The following is a 20,992-nucleotide window of genomic DNA, read 5'->3' as shown; positions in this document are numbered from 1 at the left end:
ACATTGTTAATAAGCAGAGTAAATGAAGCTTTTAGAGGCAGTAAGTCTTCCTTTAGAAAATGGAAGTATTGTCCTTACATGACAGCAAAAAGGAACACAAACGAAATAAATAAAAAATGCAAAATAAAAGCAAATAAGACACACACACAAGTGGTTGAATCTTTGGATGTCAAGGGAGTCAAAAGTGTACTAGAGAAGGAAAATGAGATTGCAGCGAAGCTGAACGAATTCTTACTATCTGCCTTGAGAGGGAAAGATATACAGCAGATCCCTGTGCCTGCATGGGACTCTAAGAACTGTGGCGAAGAAAAGCTGTGACAAAAGATGGAAGTTCTAGATTTTACTGAGAAATTCACCAGGTTAAGATGACATCACTGAAGAGTTTTTAAAGAACGTAAATCTCAAATTGCTGATCTTCCAACAAAAATATGTAACTTGCTCCTAAGATCAGTCCCTGTATAGTCACAGATTTACTACCTATTTTATAGGCTAGCTGTTCCTCCGGTCACACTTGGTGCTGCACCTGACAACATAGTGCGCACAATTTGAGGGGAGGTTCCCACATATCCTTATTGTAATAATTAACAATAATGTTTGGCAGTCATTTATATCCACCCATATGATTTGTTTTCCTTAGAATTCTCACACTCAAGAAAACTGGTTTTTAAAGTCAAGGGATATAACAGGCAGTTTACTAAGTGGCATGGGAGTTTTCTATTCAAAGGTCCCAAATGTAACTTATCATCTGTAATAAGATAAACAAAGACTGTACTGATCTTTTGTGCCTTTGTTTTTCTCTTTTTCTTTCCCAAGGGCAATTTTGTAGTGGCATAACAGAACTGTAAGCAACTGCTGTTCTAGGAAAATAGTTGAAGATAGAAATCTACACCACTCAGTGGAATATAAATGTTTCAGTACTTACTTATGCAAACAGTATCTATTCAGTAATGTTTGAGGCAGTAGTAGTCTCGAACAGATCACAGTCACTCTACAGCTTACTAAATTTTGGCCTAATGGAAGACATGTTTACTTTAAAATTACCCAAATAAGCTGAATACAGTCCTCTTATTTTCAAGTACAGCATAAAACTTTCAAAGTTTATATTCTTTATGTTGCCACCCCATAGCAAATACTCTGCAGTCTCTTTCATATTTAGAATTTTTCAGATCTGAACTTCTCTGCTGACTCACAGCTCATAGATTGGTCTCCCATAATCAGAGATTATTCCTAATCATTAGCAACAAAGCATTAAAAAATATGAGAATGCTTCCTTAGCAGACAATACAAAATATAAATTCTATTTTAACTGATAGTACAACCCATACAAATTTGATGGCAGGAGGGAAGGCTCATCAGGTACTTTTCTAGAAGCTCTGACAAGTGGGAGAAGTGTAGGTACGCCATTGGCCAGTGTTTCTGGCAACCAGTCTTTCCCTTTACAGATTAGGATACTGAGCCTTGCTGCTTGCAGACCATACTGGGAGACACCACTCTATTGCCCTCATGACAGAATAATAGCCCTTCAAACAGAACATGCGTGATATGCGTTGAGTAGAGACTTGGAGCACTAGATATCCATATTGGGGGACGTGAAGTCCTTGCCTTACTTTTGGACTTCCCATTGATAAAAGGATGCTGAACTGGGTGGGCCACATTTTATCTTTCCATGAAAAGAAGTTGCAGAGGGCTGCCAACTCTATCAGTGAAACATCACTACAGAATGAGGTATAGCATAATTTGATTGGGCTGGGGAAAAGAAAACCTGAGGGATCCAGTCATGGATATGTTGAATAACATGCAGTTTGGTCCTAACATCATTAATGTTAGTTTAATACCTGTTTTTATTTAAAATTATTTTTCTACCGAATGACTTGATATCAATAATTAAAAAATTGAAATAATATTTCAGATATAAAAATAGTGCCATCCAAACCTACTGATTTGTCCATGGCAGAACATTTTAACAGAACCAATGACTTTCAGGGCAATCTGATAGAATCCCAACAGAAGATAGCACAAGCATCCACCCAAGCTTCAGATTGGAACATTTTTCCGCTTTCTGTCATCAAACAGAGTCTGTTCTATATCAGATGAAATGTTCGTAACCAAAACATTATCTTAAAAGTTCAAGAACTACCATACAAATGTGCTATCCTATCATGCAAGTGCTTAGATTTAATTATGTGCTGTATGTTTATGTCTTCATATTCCTAAAAAGGCAGAAGCATTTTAAAATGAAGGAATGAACTTTCTGCCCTGTTAATGATAGCATTCTGTTGCTTTTATGGATGGTTCTTTAATGTCTTTCAACAGAAAAAGAAAAAAGGAACACCATTAATTCAAAACTGCAATAGAAATGTATTTAAAAGCCATTACAACTATTGTCTGTTTTTAAATTGATTTTGCTAAATATAAAAAAGGAGAATACTAATGGAATATGCTTTTCTCAAGAGGAACCACTAAAGTATTTTCATCTCAACTTAAAATGTACTAATATAAATTAAAGGAAAACAGAGAGATCTGTAAGAAATATTCTCAGTCTCACAAAACCAAGGTCTCTTGAAAGGGAGCCTGGCTCATTTAGAATCAGTTGCATAATGAGCACCAGCATTTATAACCCTCCCTCAAATTATAAATAATTTACCATCCAATAAATGAAAATTACAAGAGTTTTCAGTCAGAATCTGTATCTTTTTAAAAAATAAATAAACGAACCATCTACCTTACTGTTCCTTGAATACTCAGATGATTCTGCTACATATTATACTTTTCATGAAGCTTTTGCCCGGACAACATATCCCTTTTCCCCAATCTATGTAATTCAAGTGTAGTTCTCCTCCCAAAAGTTCAAAGTATGACAACCTAGTCATAAAAAATCTATTAAAATAATAAAGCAATGCATAAATATTACATTTCAGTTACCTTCTCTTTTTCAGGTTTAGGATCTGGAGTTTCCTTTGCATTCTCACTTTCATTTTTATTTGATGGTTCTTCTTTGCTTTCTTGTTCATCTTTATTTTGCAGTTCCTCAGTATTTGGAACCGTATCTGCATTTTGTTTTTCATCTGTATTCTGTATATCAGTATGTATTTCCCTATCTGTATTTTCTGCTTCATTTGAATTCCATAGTTCTTCAGCATTGGAGGTTTCTTCAACAAAGTCTTCTGCCATTCTGAACGCATAAAACAGTGCAGACAACTTTCCTCACAAACATTTAAGTGTGAGTGTCCAAGTATTAAGTTTGTGTCGAGGTGATAGGATCAAAGCGAGCTAGAAAACAGACACCTGAACCTAGTACTGACACCTATGTGAAACGAAAGCCTTTTGTTGTATTCCTCTTTTTATATTTAGTTCTAATATTCCACTAAGGAGAACATTAAACTACAAGGAGAACTGAGAAAGACCTAAATCATATTAGGTGGATAAGAAAATAAAAGATCAAAAGCATTAAAAAAATCAAGGGTAAGTGTATGTGTAATTCTATTACTTAGTCTATCATTGTTATGGAACCCAAACTGTCACTGAAATCTGACAAGAGAGTAACAATGCAGCAAAAGTAAACTAGTTCTACAACAACTTTCCCCACGGTCCTCTAGTTGTTCTCAGTGAAGGCTGACATGGATACTTGATCATTAGTCTTGTAATTAGAGTAGTTTCAGTCAGCAGGAATCAACCAATGCAAAGGGTGTGCTTGGGCATTTACCAACAAGTGGCAAGTTGTATCTGTGCCCAACATGGCTGATGAAACTTCTAAAATATAAAAGATAATTCAATGGATCATCTGTCTGTGACATTCAAAGTATTTCAGAAAATGAATGAAGCCCCATGAGATTAGAAATACAATCCATGTATCACTGGAATTAAAAGCAGAACTCCATATACTGCAAATAACTAAAGGATTTTGTGGCAGTTGCAGCAGTGAAACCTCTAATTGAGCTAATGCGAGCTGCCATCACCATAAAACCCCCTTCCTCAGCGCCACCAACAGTTATGCTGATGGATGCTGAAAATGATAGTAAATGTAGTGATGGTGTTGCCAAGGTACAAGTAGGCCACGTTTCTCCTCCTCAGGGGTTGCTTTCCTATCTTCAGACATTTTTTTGCAATATGATTCATCTCCCCTTGACTAAACAGCAAGAGAGGCAATAATTTGTCAAAGAGTACATGAGCTTGTCTCAGACACATTAGCCTATTATCTTGCTGAAGCTAAGCAGGTATAGGCCTGACCAGTGCCTGGGTAGGTGACCACCTGGGAACTATGTGTTCACTTTCTTAATGGAAGAAAGATGGGATATAAATGGAACAAAATAAAATAATGAAAATAAAACTTCATTGTCTGGCAATGTCTGGAAGATGTTAGCACTTTCTGTGCATTTTTTTTACTGCCAAGAGAACAGCCTGACCTCAGTATTACTTTCTTAATTGCTTTCCTGCTGAGATGAAAATGGAAATGGTCAGTGGAGATAAAAACAAATTATCCTACTCCTTGGATTAAAAAATTGTCAGAATAGCTGTGCAGGGAAATTAAAACTTTTTGGAATGCGGATTAATGAACTGGAGAAGAATAGGTGGAAAGGGAATAAACTGGAGGAACATTTTCATATAATTTTTACAATAATATGGCCTTTGTGTACGATTTCTAAATGCAAAAAGAATTTTTATAGGTAATTTAACATATGTTTTGCAAAGCAAGTTGAAAATCTGCTGGTATTGGCCAGTTTCTAAGTCCTGTTTTAGAAGAGAAAGCTAGTCATTAAATCCAAAACCTGAATTTAATGATATCCTTAAATTTGGCCTTACAACCCAGTCCCCTAGGTTAGCACTTTGTATGACATTTCTAGGTCACGGTAGATATATTTAAAGAACCAACATTATAACTACACAAAATTTAAACACTATAGCTGATGAAAAGTTAAATCAGTAGGGAGAAAAAATGTAATATTTGTGTATGATGGTCATATCATTTCTTTCTTGAAGAAAGTCTTGTGAAGAATAGTTCAATTTGTCATATGACTTTCAATTATTTTTTCATATCCAGTGAGCTGAGGGGGGAAACAGAGGGAAAAGATAATGCTTAGATCACTGTGAACACAGCACCCTTGTTGACGAGTGAAATAAAAGATATCCTGTGCTCCAAATCTTGTTGGCATCAATCTGTCTCAAGAGACAATGGAGGAGTGCACACTTGAGAGTGAGATCACACTGTTAGGAGGATATAGCGCCTGCTGTGGCTGTAGAGACTGATGTAGGAGAGAGATGCTTTATTGCAGCTAGGGTAGATGAAGGCATCCAGTTGTGCTACTGCAGATGCACCATGGATTTTCTTCTTTCTGTGCTCCTCCCAGAAGCCATTCCTTCTCTGGTCACTGCTATGGATCGAGCATGTCCTTGGGGATCCTGAAATCTTCCATTCTGTGGACATGACCAAGCCAGTGTAGACATTGCTAAGACAGGAGTGCAAACATGCTGGGAATGTCTCACTGATCAGTTCCTCTGTTGGTTAGGACCAGGTTGAATATAGATGATCACCTTGTTGCTTCTTCTGAGAAATGAAATAGTCAGTGAGGCAACAGAGGAATTTGTTGGACCTTACATTCTTGGCAGAGTTTGAGTTCCTACAGATATCAGAAAAACTGAAGTCTCCCATGACTACTAGCTCTCTCCTTTTTGAATGTTTGGTAATCTGCTGTAGGAATGTATCACTCAAGTTTTCTATCTGACTTGGAGGTCTATAGCAAACCCACTCCTACAATAGTAGTTTCCCACTCCTACAATTTTTACCTGTACATATGTTCTCTCTCTGTCCTCCATGCTTCAGGACATGTATCTCTTCACAAGTGTACACATCCTTTACACATAATGCTACTTCTCCTCACTGTTTGGTCTATTCCTTTTGAACAGGTTATACCCCTCAATTCCTACATTCCAGTCATGAGTCTCATCCCATCAGTTTCAGTAATGCATATTAGGTCATATTTGCCATTCTGCATTTAGAGCTCAAATTCATCTTGCTTGTTCTCCATACTCTGAGCATTAGAATAGAGAAAACTAAAACCACAAGTCCAGCTGCTTCCTTCTTGTAGCGTCTTATCCTTTAGCAGGTTTCTCGAGCAACAACTCAGTTTCTTGTGCATCAATGAAGCGATTATTCCCAGTACCAGGTGTTCCCCTGTCATCTATAATACTATCTCCCGCCTCCTCAGGATTTAGTTTAAAGTTCTTCTGATCAGGTTTGCAAGACTCTTAGCAAACACATTCTTGCCAACTGCTGCAAGGTGCAACCCATCTCTTGCTGGAGGTCCTTCCTCAAAGAAGCAGAGGCCATGCTCCAAGAAGGCAAACCTTTCCTGATGAAAACACCTGAACAGCCAGTGGCTTACTACCAGTATTTTCCTCTCTTCCTGGGCTACAGTCTTCAACAGGAAGCAATAATTTTTAAAAATCCTGGGCCACAAGGCCCTTCAGCTTCTTACCCACAAACTCATAGTCTCTTGCTATACGTCAAAGGCTGTATGTTCAATTTCCAAATGCATCCAATTTCCAAATGTTTTTTAAAAAGTTGCTCCCTATTAATATTGAACACTCTCCTGACTGTATTGTTGATGATGCGTTCAGGGTATCTTCTATTTTGAAATTGTTTAGCTAATATTCTGGATTCTCTTAAAAATTCCCCAGGTTGAGTTCCATTTGAGTCTAATCATTCGACTGAAAGGGAGACTGTTTCTTAAGCATCATAGATGAAAGGAGTCATATCTTAAAAGGGAATTTTTATCTGTAAATTTAGTAAAAAATGTAACACACAATTGCCCATTGGAGCTCCTATATACGGTCGTGTCTAAAAAGGAGATGGCCTGTCTGTTATGTTGCAAACTAAGCTTAATTGTGGGATGAACTGAATTAAGCCAATTGTCCAGGGCATCCAAATGTGGTTCATTGGAAAAGATCATAAATATGTCATCTATACATTTATATAACTCAATGCCATGGAAATAAGGGTTAGTGTTGGGATCCAAGATCCATTGTTTTTCAAACTGATACATTAATAAATTTGCCACACTAGAGGCAAATGGTGAGCCGACTGAAATACCTCTAATTTGGCAATAAAAATCATGGTCAAATCTGAAATAATTCTTTTCAAAAATCAAGTCAATTAATTCCATCAGGAAGAAGGTGGGGGGGGGGGTCCAAAGACTTCCGAGCATTTAGAGTATCCTCCAGAAGTAACCTTGCTTCATCCAAGGGAATAGATGTGTACAAAGACTGTGCATCTAAAATGACTAGAATGTTTGATTCAATAACTGTATGTTGTTCTATAATTTGAAAGAAATGTGCCGTATCCTTAATATATGTATCTGACTTACTAACCTGAGGCTGTAAAAAATGGTCAACAAATTTTGATAGAGGTACCAGGACTGAACCTGTGCTGGAACAAATTGGATGACCAGGAGGCGGTCTCTCAGGTTTGTGTACCTTTAGTAAAAGGTAAGAAACTAGTACACGGGATGAGATTGTATTAAAAATTGTCCTACCTTATCCGATAGGTAACCTAGTTCCATAGCCTCCTGGATAATAGTCCTTACCAAATTCTGAATATGTGCTGTGGGGTCTGAACCTATTTTTCTGTAGCTTGTGTCATCTGCAAGTTTTCTCCTATTAACTATTATATAATCATTTATTTCCATTATTATGTATATGCAGTCAACAAATGCATGTTTTGGGAACCTGTTGCTAATGAGGCCTCTCTGATGAGTGAGTCACAAAGAAAAAGATGTGCACATTTTGTCATTCATGGTATTGGACATGAAAGATACAAGTAATTTCCTCCTTGGGAATGATATCCAAGTACACAATTCATCATGTGTAAAGCAGTGCTAAAGGCAGAAAAGACCTCTACAGAAAATCACATGGATAATAAATTCACTTTGCCATTATTTATAACCCTGTTTGTGACTGAACACAGTGTAATAGGCATCCTGCCAGTATTTAAACACTGTGGGGCTACACTGAAAATATTGGTCTAAAGCAGCCCATCTAGCCTGTAGTCTTTATCACAGCTTAATATTTACAAAAGTGATTTTTAAATAAGGTTGCTTCTTATTAATAAACATCAGGCTTTAAAATAAGATCTGAATACAAGGCTCACAAAGATAACTTTTTATAGAAAGTACCAATAGCATACAGAATTGCTTTATAACAGTTATGTGCCTTTCATCAATGATTTTGCTTGCACAATTTAGTTTACTTGATCTGTACTTTTATAAGTCTTTTTTTAATAATGATATAGCTGTGATCTACTTGAAACACTTAAAATGAAATTATAGTCAGACAAAAAAATCACTTGCAAGTAAACTATTTTGAAATTTTGCAAACTTAAGAACTACATTTCCATATCTAATCTCATTACCCAAACAGTTGAAAGTTAAAGTTATGGACTTCTCTAAATCATCATCATCATCATCATCATCATCATTACTAGTCAAACCCCTACAGAAAAATAAATTGAATCTAATTAATTAAATAAAATAGAGTACAACAGAGTACAAAAAAATATTTATGCCTTCAGATAAGTAACTCAATACAGGAGTTCTTCCTTTAAATACCCATACATCATCATGTTAAAGAAAACTACTACTGCTGTTTAATCCATACTGAATATATAGTTTATTTTACATTCAAAAAAGCTACATAACTGAGCCAAATAAATTAAAAAGCAGTATTTTGTGTAGGTGTGTATAGAATGTGCTCTGTTGTAATATCAATTATATTACCTATTATACATTATCGAAGTCTCAAGATGATGCTATTAAGAGCTGGATCCACTACACTCCCTCAGCATAAAGCAGCAGTCCACTCTGATATTGTTGATCAAACTGTTCCTTGAAATCATTATAAATATCTTAGTATAATTCCTTTGCAATTATTTCAGGCAAGGTGGATTTGGGGTGAGACCCAAAGTAATAACATGTAATCTGGTCCTGCACATATATTTTCTTAAACAAATAGCCAGCACAGAATGGGGGAGGGGAGGCTTTAATGTTTTACCCCCTGCTGCAGTCCCAATGCAAAATTGTCAAGGCCTGTGCCTACTATCCACAATGGGCAGAACACTCCCACTGGTGCTACTGGGAGTTTTCTTCCCATTACAGATAGCAGGCATCTATTTGTTAATAACCAGGCACACAAAGAAGATTAACATCCTATCTAGTTTGGCCCCCAAATATAAAATATTTTATTTGAAATGTTCAAGGATACAGAGGTATCGTCAAATTACTTTTTATATTTTTTTAATAAACTTTTATTTCCAATATTCACTCTTTTAAAATCACAATAAGAAAGTAAAAAAAAAAGACATCGCAAAATAAACAGATGTAGACAATAAAATATCAAGACGTAAATACATTTCTCCAAAAGTATTAATTATCATAACATCATTCTGACTTCCCTCCACCACGATTTAAGCTATATTCCATTGATACCCTTCTTGCAGTTCCTTCTTTCTACCTTTATCTTTACTTCGCAGATTCTATAATTCACCTACTGTTATTTTAATGTTACCTAAGTTTTTCTCCATGTATGATATAAATTTATTCCAATCATTAATAAAGATTTTATTACTCTGATGCCTGATCTTCTGTGTCATTTTTGCTAGCTTAGAGTACTCAAATAGCTTGTCTTGCCATTCGCTAATAGTTGGGATTTTAGATGATTTCCAGTTCTGTGCCAACAGTAGTCTAGCTGCTGTTGTTGCATACTGGAACATGGTTTGATCTTCTTTTCTAATCTCCTCACCAACCATTCCCAGAAGAAATGCCTCTGGTTTTTTAGGAAATGTGTATTTCAGTATCTTTTTCAATTCATCATAGATGGAACCCCAGAAACTCTTCACTTCTTCACATGACGACTGCTGGTGCTGCTGCTTGCGTGAGTGTTGGGAGGACCGCTCCCTCTCTGCCAACTCCATCCGGCCTAGGGGGCGGGGCCTGCATTCATCGCCACAGCATAAGAGGCCTGGGAGAGGCCTCCGGGACACGACTGCTGGTGCTGCTGCTTGCGTGAGTGTTGGGAGGACCGCTCCCTCTCTGCCAACTCCATCCGGCCTAGGGGGCGGGGCCTGCATTCATCGCCACAGCATAAGAGGCCTGGGAGAGGCCTCCGGGACACGACTGCTGGTGCTGCTGCTTGCGTGAGTGTTGGGAGGACCGCTCCCTCTCTGCCAACTCCATCCGGCCTAGGGGGCCGGGCCTGCATTCATCGCCACAGCATAAGAGGCCTGGGAGAGGCCTCCGGGACACGACTGCTGGTGCTGCTGCTTGCGTGAGTGTTGGGAGGACCGCTCCCTCTCTGCCAACTCCATCCGGCCTAGGGGGCCGGGCCTGCACTCATCGCCACAGCATAAGAGGCCTGGGAGAGGCCTCCGGGACACGACTGCTGGTGCTGCTGCTTGCGTGAGTGTTGGGAGGACCGCTCCCTCTCTGCCAACTCCATCCGGCCTAGGGGGCGGGGCCTGCATTCATCGCCACAGCATAAGAGGCCTGGGAGAGGCCTCCGGGACACGACTGCTGGTGCTGCTGCTTGCGTGAGTGTTGGGAGGACCGCTCCCTCTCTGCCAACTCCATCCGGCCTAGGGGGCGGGGCCTGCATTCATCGCCACAGCATAAGAGGCCTGGGAGAGGCCTCCGGGACACGACTGCTGGTGCTGCTGCTTGCGTGAGTGTTGGGAGGACCGCTCCCTCTCTGCCAACTCCATCCGGCCTAGGGGGCGGGGCCTGCATTCATCGCCACAGCATAAGAGGCCTGGGAGAGGCCTCCGGGACACGACTGCTGGTGCTGCTGCTTGCGTGAGTGTTGGGAGGACCGCTCCCTCTCTGCCAACTCCATCCGGCCTAGGGGGCCGGGCCTGCACTCATCGCCACAGCATAAGAGGCCTGGGAGAGGCCTCCGGGACACGACTGCTGGTGCTGCTGCTTGCGTGAGTGTTGGGAGGACCGCTCCCTCTCTGCCAACTCCATCCGGCCTAGGGGGCGGGGCCTGCATTCATCGCCACAGCATAAGAGGCCTGGGAGAGGCCTCCGGGACACGACTGCTGGTGCTGCTGCTTGCGTGAGTGTTGGGAGGACCGCTCCCTCTCTGCCAACTCCATCCGGCCTAGGGGGCGGGGCCTGCACTCATCGCCACAGCATAAGAGGCCTGGGAGAGGCCTCCGGGACACGACTGCTGGTGCTGCTGCTTGCGTGAGTGTTGGGAGGACCGCTCCCTCTCTGCCAACTCCATCCGGCCTAGGGGGCGGGGCCTGCATTCATCGCCACAGCATAAGAGGTCTGGGAGAGGCCTCCGGGACACGACTGCTGGTGCTGCTGCTTGCGTGAGTGTTGGGAGGACCGCTCCCTCTCTGCCAACTCCATCCGGCCTAGGGGGCCGGGCCTGCACTCATCGCCACAGCATAAGAGGCCTGGGAGAGGCCTCCGGGACACGACTGCTGGTGCTGCTGCTTGCGTGAGTGTTGGGAGGACCGCTCCCTCTCTGCCAACTCCATCCGGCCTAGGGGGCGGGGCCTGCATTCATCGCCACAGCATAAGAGGCCTGGGAGAGGCCTCCGGGACACGACTGCTGGTGCTGCTGCTTGCGTGAGTGTTGGGAGGACCGCTCCCTCTCTGCCAACTCCATCCGGCCTAGGGGGCCGGGCCTGCACTCATCGCCACAGCATAAGAGGCCTGGGAGAGGCCTCCGGGACACGACTGCTGGTGCTGCTGCTTGCGTGAGTGTTGGGAGGACCGCTCCCTCTCTGCCAACTCCATCCGGCCTAGGGGGCGGGGCCTGCATTCATCGCCACAGCATAAGAGGCCTGGGAGAGGCCTCCGGGACACGACTGCTGGTGCTGCTGCTTGCGTGAGTGTTGGGAGGACCGCTCCCTCTCTGCCAACTCCATCCGGCCTAGGGGGCCGGGCCTGCACTCATCGCCACAGCATAAGAGGCCTGGGAGAGGCCTCCGGGACACGACTGCTGGTGCTGCTGCTTGCGTGAGTGTTGGGAGGACCGCTCCCTTTCTGCCAACTCCATCCGGCCTAGGGGACGGGGCCTGCATTCATCGCCACAGCATAAGAGGCCTGGGAGAGGCCTCCGGGACACGACTGCTGGTGCTGCTGCTTGCGTGAGTGTTGGGAGGACCGCTCCCTTTCTGCCAATTCCATCCGGCCTAGGGGGCGGGGCCTGCATTCATCGCCACAGCATAAGAGGCCTGGGAGAGGCCTCCGGGACACGACTGCTGGTGCTGCTGCTTGCGTGAGTGTTGGGAGGACCGCTCCCTTTCTGCCAATTCCATCCGGCCTAGGGGGCGGGGCCTGCACTACCATCACAGTTTAGAGGACAGAGCAGCTACCGGCAGCAATGGACAAAATAGTTTTAAATGTTTTAATTGCTTTTAATTTGCAGCACCTTAAATGGGGGTTGTTGTTTTTTATAATATTATATTATTTCATTATCTGCTGCAAATGTTAAAGATGTTTTTATATATTTTAAGGTGTTTAAAGGTGCTTTTATTGTTTACTTGTTGTACCACCGTGAATGGTGGTTTTTATTTATGTATTTTTGTTTGTTCCATTTTGCTTTGTTTTTGGGGTTGGACACTGAGTGGGGCGGGGATTGGTTTTGTTTGGGCATAATTGTTTTGGTTGTTTTGTTTTCTATTTGTAAATGGAGGTTGGTATGAGGCTTGGGATTGCGACCGTGGAGGGGCGAGGGAGGTATGGCGGTGGGGGCAGATGTTATAGGCGAAGGGGATCGAGATATGGATACGCTCGTACCCCTTCCAATCTGCGCCCCATCCCGAGAGACGAGGGTAGGGTGAGCAAGGATTACTCACCTCCTTCACTGGTGTTGTGCAATGCCAGGTCTATAGGCAACAAAACCGCTACCCTGCGAGATTTCTTTATCTCGCAGGGAGTTGACCTGGCTTGTGTGACGGAGACCTGGGTGCGCGAAGGGGTAACTGTTACCTTACGAGAGATGGCGCCCCCGGGTTTCTCCGTCCTCCACCAGTCACGGACTGTGGGCCGGGGGGGAGGGGTGGCAGTATTAATCCGGGAAAATTGTTCTTTCAGGGCTCTACCATCGCCATCGATCCCCGGCATTGAATGTGTTGGCCTAGTGTGGGGCTCCGAGGAGAGCTTGGCTGTCTGGCTGGTGTACCGGCCACCTAGCGCACCAGCAGCCACCCTGTCAGGCCTGCTGGAGGCGGTGGCCGGCTGGGCCTTGGAGTTCCCTAACCTATTGGTATTGGGAGACTTCAACTTCCACGCTGATGCCACTCCCTCCTCACAGGCTCTGGACCTGGTGTCTTCCATGGCGACACTAGGGCTCTCCCAGTTTGTTTCGGGCCCCACACATCAAGCAGGCCACACGCTGGATTTGATCTTTGGCGCCGGTATAGATGTGATCATGTCTCCTTCGATGAAGGTGCCATGGTCTGATCACTACGCTCTGAAAGCCAGGATTGACTTTCCACCCCCACCCTGCTTAGGTGGCGAGCCGATTTGGGCTCGCCCGCGGAGGCTGATGGACCCGGATAGATTCCGTCAAGCCTTGCGGGACCTTGCTCCCCCTGGCGACTCATTGACTGAGCTTGTTGAGGGCTGGAATACCCAGCTCCTGGCAGCCATCGATGAGATCGCACCTAAGCGCCCTCTGCGACCCCGCAGAAACCGGGCTCCCTGGTTTACCGAGGAGCTTCGGAAAATGAAGCGGGACCTCAGACGGCTAGAGCGAGTATGGCGGGGTGCCCGTGACGGAGCCTCAAGAACATCTTATAGGGTTTTTATGAAAACCTACGAGATGGCAGTGAAGGCTGCTAAGAAGTCTTACTTCTCGGCCTCCATTGCATCCGCTAGCTCTCGCCCGGCGCAATTATTTAGTATAATTCGGTCTTTAACGTCCCTTGAAGGACAGCCAAATTTAAATAACAATCTGACACACAGCTGTGAGGCATTTGCGAGCTTTTTTGCGGAGAAGGTCCTGTTGCTCCGCCATGACCTCCCTGCCAATTTGGATACAATAAAGGAACTGGAGGCCCCTCGACTGTCCTCGGGTCCAGTATTGGACCACTTTGACCGGATATCTCCAGCCGATGTGGACAGATTCCTCCAAGCTGGAAAGCCCACCACCTGTCCTCTTGACCCGTGCCCGTCATGGCTGATTAGAGCGTGTCCAGACGAGGTGCGGGGCCCCCTGGGGGATATCATCAATTTGTCCCTTGGCACCGGGATATTCCCAGGGGAACTGAAGGAGGCGGTGGTGCGTCCGCTCTTAAAGAAAACATCATTAGATCCCTCAGATCTATCCAATTACCGCCCGGTCTCGAATCTTCCATTCCTGGGTAAGGTGATTGAGAGAGCGGTTGCTGAACAGCTTGGTAGGTTTCTGGATGAAACATCTGCTCTGGACCCATTCCAGTCCGGCTTCCGCGCTGGTCATGGGACCGAGACGGCTCTGGTCGCCCTAACAGATGATCTCCGCAGGCAGCTGGATCGAGGCGGGTCAGGGCTGCTGATTCTTCTAGATCTGTCAGCAGCCTTTGACATGGTCGATCACGAACTCCTGGACCACCGCCTTGCCGACGTGGGGATCCAGGGCACAGTCCTTCAATGGCTGCGCTCGTTTCTCTCTGGTCGGGGACAGAGGGTGGCGCTTGGGGGGGAATTGTCATCACGCCACTCCTTGGTGTGTGGAGTGCCTCAGGGTGCAATTCTCTCCCCGATGCTTTTTAACATCTTTATGCGCCCCCTCGCCCAGCTTGTCCGGAGTTTTGGGCTGGGTTGCCATCAGTATGCTGATGACACCCAACTCTATCTGTTGATGGATGGCCATCCTGACTCGGCCCCAGACACACTGACCAGATGTCTGGAAGCTGTGGCTGGATGGTTACGTGGGAGCCGGCTGAAGTTAAATCCTTCGAAGACAGAGGTCCTCTGGCTGGGGCGGGACGATATGGGATCGAGGGGGCAACTCCCATCTCTTGCGGGGGTGCAATTAGTGCCAGCACCGGCCGTTAAGAGTTTGGGTGTAATCTTCGATACCTCCCTTTCTATGGAGTCGCAGATTACAGCTATAACAAAGGCGGCATTTTTTCATCTCCGCCAAGCTAAGCAGTTGGCCCCTTATCTCTCTCGTCCTGACCTAGCCACGGTGATCCATGCGACGGTCACCTCCAGACTGGATTATTGTAACTCGCTCTACGTGGGGCTGCCCTTGAGACTGACCCAGAAACTCCAGCGGGTGCAGAATGCCGCGGCGAGACTCCTTATGGGGTCTTCGCTGCGAGACCACATTCATCCGGTATTATACCAGCTGCACTGGCTCCCGGTGGAGTACAGGATCAGGTTTAAGGTGCTGGTTTTAACCTTTAAAGCCCTATACGGCCTAGGACCCTCGTACCTACGGGACCGCCTCTCCTGGTATGCCCCACAGAGAAACCTACGGTCTGCAAATAATAACATCCTCAAGGTCCCAGGCCTCAGAGAGGTTAGGCTGGCCTCAACTAGAGCCAGGGCCTTCTCGGCTGCAGCTCCAACCTGGTGGAATGCTCTGTCAAAAGAGACTAGGGCCCTGCGGGACCTGACATCTTTCCGCAGGGCCTGCAAGACAGAGTTGTTCCGCCAGGCCTTTGGTCAGGGCGCAGCCTGACTCCCTCCTCTGGCAACCTGCACATAATTCTGCTTAATTGGTTGCCATCAATTTGATTTAATTAATTTTTATAATGAAATATTTTTAGATTGTGTGATTATTATTTGATTGTTGTTAGCCGCCCTGAGCCCGGCTGTGGCTGGGGAGGGCGGGATATAAATAAAATTTATTATTATTATTATTATTATGACCACCACATATGATGGAAGTCGCCCTCTTTTTTTTTACATTTCCAACATCTTTTGCCTCCAGTCTTGTACATTTTCCCAAGCTTAACAGGAGTAATATGCCAACAATACATCATTTTTTCCATATTTTCACGGAGGTTAACGCATGCTGTAAATTTCATGTCCTTAGTCCAAAGTTTCACCCATCTCTCATATTCTAAACTATATCCCAAATCTATGGCCCACTTTATCATGACCTCCTTCACCTCCTCGTCTTTTGTATCCCATTCCAGTAATTGATTGTACATTTTGGATAGAAGCTTACTCTTTCCTTCTAATATTTCCACTTGGAATTTTGATTTTTTCTCATTCATCCCTATTTTTTTGTGTTCATTCCATAGGGCATTAATTTGGTGAACCTGTAACCACCCTATTGACTTATCTTTTAGTTCTTCAAATGATTTAATTCTCCACCCCTTATCCGATTTGGTCAGGAGATCTTCGCAAGTCCATCTTTGGCTTCTCGTGTTTAAATTTTTAAGGGATGAGATATTAACTGGAGATAGCCACCAAGGTATGCCCTTTTCCAACAGTCTTTTAGTTCTATTCCAAACCTCTAACAACGCTCCTCTAACAATATGGTGGGAGAAACCCTTATGCACCCTGTCTTTATCTTGCCATAAATAGGCGTGCCAGCCAAATCTAGCATCAAATCCTTCCAGGTCTAACACATCTAAGTTTTCCAGAACTATCCAGTCCTTAACCCAACATAGGCATGCAGCCTCATAATATAATTGCAAATTCGGGACGGGACTTTTTATATATTGCATTTATGTTCAGAAGGTACAGTCATCTCCCATCCAAGGACTGATGACATCCACACCTGCTTTGTTTCAGTATTACTGAAACCACTGGAGCCTGAAATCCACTGTCTTGATGACTGCAAGAGCTGCTCTTTCAGCTCCATTCTAACTCATTAAATGGGAGAACCACAAAATCCCACACTAACATTGAGAAGAAACACTATTGGGTAAAGTGAAAAATTAAGTTGAGTACAGACAGTCCCCCCCCTTTCCATGCGTTCAATATGTGCACAACTGTGCATACGCGCATAGTGCTTAACCTGGAAGCGGCCATGAAACATTATAAAGACATCACTGAAATGGCTCTAAAAGGGCAGAACAGGGGCAGGGAGGGGAAGGAACGGGGTGTTTGCAGACTTTTTCAATGGGTTTCAATTACAGTATACATGATTTCATTATTTCACCAGCATTGCGGTACCTCGGAATGTATCCCCCATGTAAACGGGGGGGGGGGGAGGCACTGCCTATGCTATGCTATTGTATCCAACAGGAATTAAACGCATATTTAAGTCAGGAATCTACATATTCAATCTACAAGCCAGGAATCTACCTATTCAATTATAGTGCTTTGCCTTGGTCTTCAACACTCCTAAGGAACAGAAAACCACAACTTGTAGTAAGATCTACTGTGAATATATATGGGCTTTTAAGCTTCGCAGGATGAATCAACATTAAATTATATATTCTACATTTACCACCATATCACCTTTGGTTTTGATTATGGATCAACACAACACAATAATACACCATTGGGGAAAGTGGAGGAAATAACATACCTGCCGTACAAAACTATTAGAGGTAGTGTCAGAAGATGTACTCCCATCTGAACCTTTGAATCGGTGTTTTCTTCTTGCACCTTTGCTGTAAGACTGTTAAAAAGAAAAGTTATTACTTTATGCATACATGTCTATATATCAAGCAGGCACAAATACTCAATATATTATTAAATTTGTTATATTAGCAAATGCCAGCTTTAGAATCAGCCAGGCACCAGAATCTACATATTATAGCACAAAGTGAACAAACCCCTTACACAAGTGTTTGCCCAACTGTACTGAATGAACAGCACAGGAATCACAAGACGGAGAAACCAGTTCCTGGGAAACTTCAGTCTCCCAGGACATTCTATACATACAAGATCTCAAAGTAGCTGTCTTATTACAAAAGAATTTCAGAAATAGACTGGAAAGAGAAATTGCTGAATTGCAACTTATTACCAAACTTAAAACCATGGAGACCTGGTCTGAATAGAGACATTGGATTCTTATCTCATTATACACGATAAAGCTATTTTTAGCCATCTCACCCCTTGCTTTTTCCTGTAAGACCAATTGCAGTTGTTAACAGTCATCAACAGGTTTACCAGACCTATCAGCCAACCATCCATTCCCACCACCCTTCTGAGTAATACCCCTCCCCACCCTCTCACTATATATAAGGGTCTGGTGACTTCTGTTTCAGTGTATCCGAAGAAGTGTGCATGCACACGAAAGCTCATACCAATAACTAACTTAGTTGGTCTCTAAGGTGCTACTGGAAGGAATTTTATTTTATTTATTTCATCTTGTTTCGACTACGGCAGACCAACATGGCTTAAGATTATACATTGGAATAGTTCTTAAGATTATACATTGGAATAGATATCAGCTTCTGGCATTAGAGAGAAAACTCCCTGCTAGATGCAGGCAGTAGTGTTGTAGCACTTATAATATATAATATCAACTTTAAAGAAAAAAAATCAAAGCAATAGGTAAACATCACAGAAAATGGTGCTTTAGGGCAGTGCTTCAGCCATGATGATCTCCTGGTTCCCTCTACGTCAATTCTTCTACATACTACATTAATACACACATAGTAAAATTGACTTACCAAACATACTGAAAATGATTTTTAAAAAGTTAAAGGAGAAGAATTGTTCTTCTCCACAAGTGTAAAAGAGTAATAAGGCAAGTAGTTATACAATAATATCCTCCTTGGATTATTAGGAGGTTACTAGTCCAAAACAGTTTAGCTTGGTTAATATTCAAATACAACTTTGCACAGCTATTGTTTAAAGCAGTATCCCTTCAATTAAATGTCATAAAAGGAGTCAAGGAGTCCACTGTTTCATGACCTAGCTGTGAAAATCTAGCAATACATAGCTTAACTTTATGGGGCAATGAATGTGACTGTATAAAAATATGAAAGCTACACAAGAGGGACTGGAAATAAAAACATAAGGAAGTTAGCTACTCAGATAAGGCACTGACAAGACTTCAGGGGAAAAACAGGGCTCCAAAGGTATGCATATTTCTCAACAAGTAGGAATTAAAAAGCTATGACAAAATGTAAACGTTCAAGAGGTTACTCAAACCAGAGACCGTCGTATTTAGAAATCTAATTTTAGCAATGTTAAGATGTACTTATAAGGGGGAAATTAGAAGACTATGATTATTTAAGAAAAGAAAAGAAAATAGCTCCAAATTAGAAACACAGAGACCATCAGGAGTAGCAAGCTTAAGGAAAAAACACAAAGTAACTGCTAAAGTACCAGGAGCTGTATAAAAATAAATTAAGAAAATAGCTAATTAAAGAGGAGACACTAGTAATTTATTTCAATTAAGCTCTGCCATGAATTTCTACCCTCCCTGAGGGGTGGGGGAAGAGTTCTTTATTGTTATGAATATATGTTACTGATTATCAGAGATTACACTGTCAGAGGTAATGGTGCCAGAATAAAAAGAACAAGGATGAACAAAAGGTGTAAATCCAAAAGGAGGGCAGGGATAAGCTTGAACTGGCAGAACAACATTAGAAGTGTGCAATATGGAGTTATAATAGCCATATTATATCTATTATATTACAAACCAATAAATCAGAGTTTTCCAAACTGTGTGCCACGACGCTTTAGTGTGTCAGCTGCAGGTGTGTTGTGTGAACACCCCCTGTGCTCCTCCCAGAGCTGGAAAAGGGTTAGTTTAACCTCCAGTTTGCTAGTAAAACTGAATTACTGTGTCACAAAATGATGCATGTCTAAAAAGTGTGTCACCAACGGGAAATGTTGGAAAGTTCTGCCATAAAATACATGTTTTCCAACCAGGGAAATTAAGTCAAATTAAAAATAAAAGATATTCAATGCCAATTTATAAAATAAGCACAATCAAGTGATAAAAGTTTCCTAGCCTATGCTGCTTCAAGCTGCAGATAGGGGTTGTATGTCAGGATACATCCTGACAAACATGCTTTTCCTTTTTTTACTGTCATCTTGTTTATATGCAGAAGGGTCTGTTCCCTAGCAGGGGCATTTAAAAATACAGCCCACTTACTCAAAGCAGCCAAATGCACAGAAAGCTTGTGTATCCTAAAGAACCCTTGGGAGAATGTTATGGATAATGGGTTTTTTGTTATTGTTATTCCCAATGTTTGAAAATGATGGCAAACATGCTGAAAGAGCAAAAGCAACAACAACAAAATTAAAATCCATTTGTACTAACTCCATTTACAAAGGCTGTTCAGAGTGTAATGATGCCCCCCCCCAATTTTGACAAAACAGGGTCAAATTAAGAATATAGCAATACATGCATCCTATCTTCCTTCTCGCAACTCCTGCAGCCAAGCTGGTGCTCTGCTTTCCTTTGGACCACATCAATGAGGCCTCGAGAGACATCTTGTCATCTGGGAAGCCCAGGATTTCCGTACACACTGCCCCAGGCTTACACCCCAGAAAAGTCAATTTGGTGCTGCTGACACTGCAAAAAACAATGTGGGAGGCAGGAATTACGAGTTACCAATCTCCATAGCCACAGCAGGCACTGTTATTCTCCAGCAGTTTGTGTTCAGCCCTGGAGGCACACTCCATTGCCTCTTAAGACAGACGAATGCCAACAATCTTCTAAATGCAGTTTGGTCCTGTTCATTAGATGCTAGTTAAATAATGTTTACTAAAATATTGTGTTTAGTGAAAACTAGGGCCAAAACCATTTATGGATTTGGGGAACATATGTAGCTCAGTGTAAGAACATATGATTTGCATACAACAGATCCCTTGAATACCTCACATCTCAGGATAGGACTGGGAAGGACTGCTGCTTTAAACCCAGTCAGTGTCAACAATACTGAGCTAGATGGGACTAATAGCCTGACTCCTATAACTTCCTATGTTCCTACGTAACTGATTAATTCTAATTAAACAGGCAACATGGGTTTTTTAAAAAGATGTTAATTATTTTTATATAAAACTTATGCTTTTATTTAAAAGCATTCTATGCTGCCTTATATTTTCAGAAGACAATCCAAAGCAAGTATTAA

The 20,992-nt window shown here is 42.9% G+C and overlaps 1 protein-coding gene across 3 annotated transcripts in view; it reads right to left on the bottom strand.

Moving 5' to 3' along the window:
* Nucleotides 1-20,992, bottom strand: part of CACNB2 (calcium voltage-gated channel auxiliary subunit beta 2) — a 140,437-nt gene that overhangs the window by 114,285 nt on the left and 5,160 nt on the right. For all 3 annotated transcript variants that reach the window (XM_081163213.1, XM_081163211.1, XM_081163214.1), the window contains exon 2: nucleotides 17,482-17,574. In XM_081163213.1, coding sequence (XP_081019339.1) covers nucleotides 17,482-17,574 — 93 coding nt within the window. The remainder of the gene's footprint in view (nucleotides 1-17,481; nucleotides 17,575-20,992) is intronic.

Source organism: Podarcis bocagei (assembly GCF_964188305.1).
Source record: "Podarcis bocagei genome assembly, chromosome: 12".
NCBI lineage: Eukaryota > Metazoa > Chordata > Lepidosauria > Squamata > Lacertidae > Podarcis > Podarcis bocagei.
This window is presented reverse-complemented; position numbering and strand designations above follow the sequence as displayed.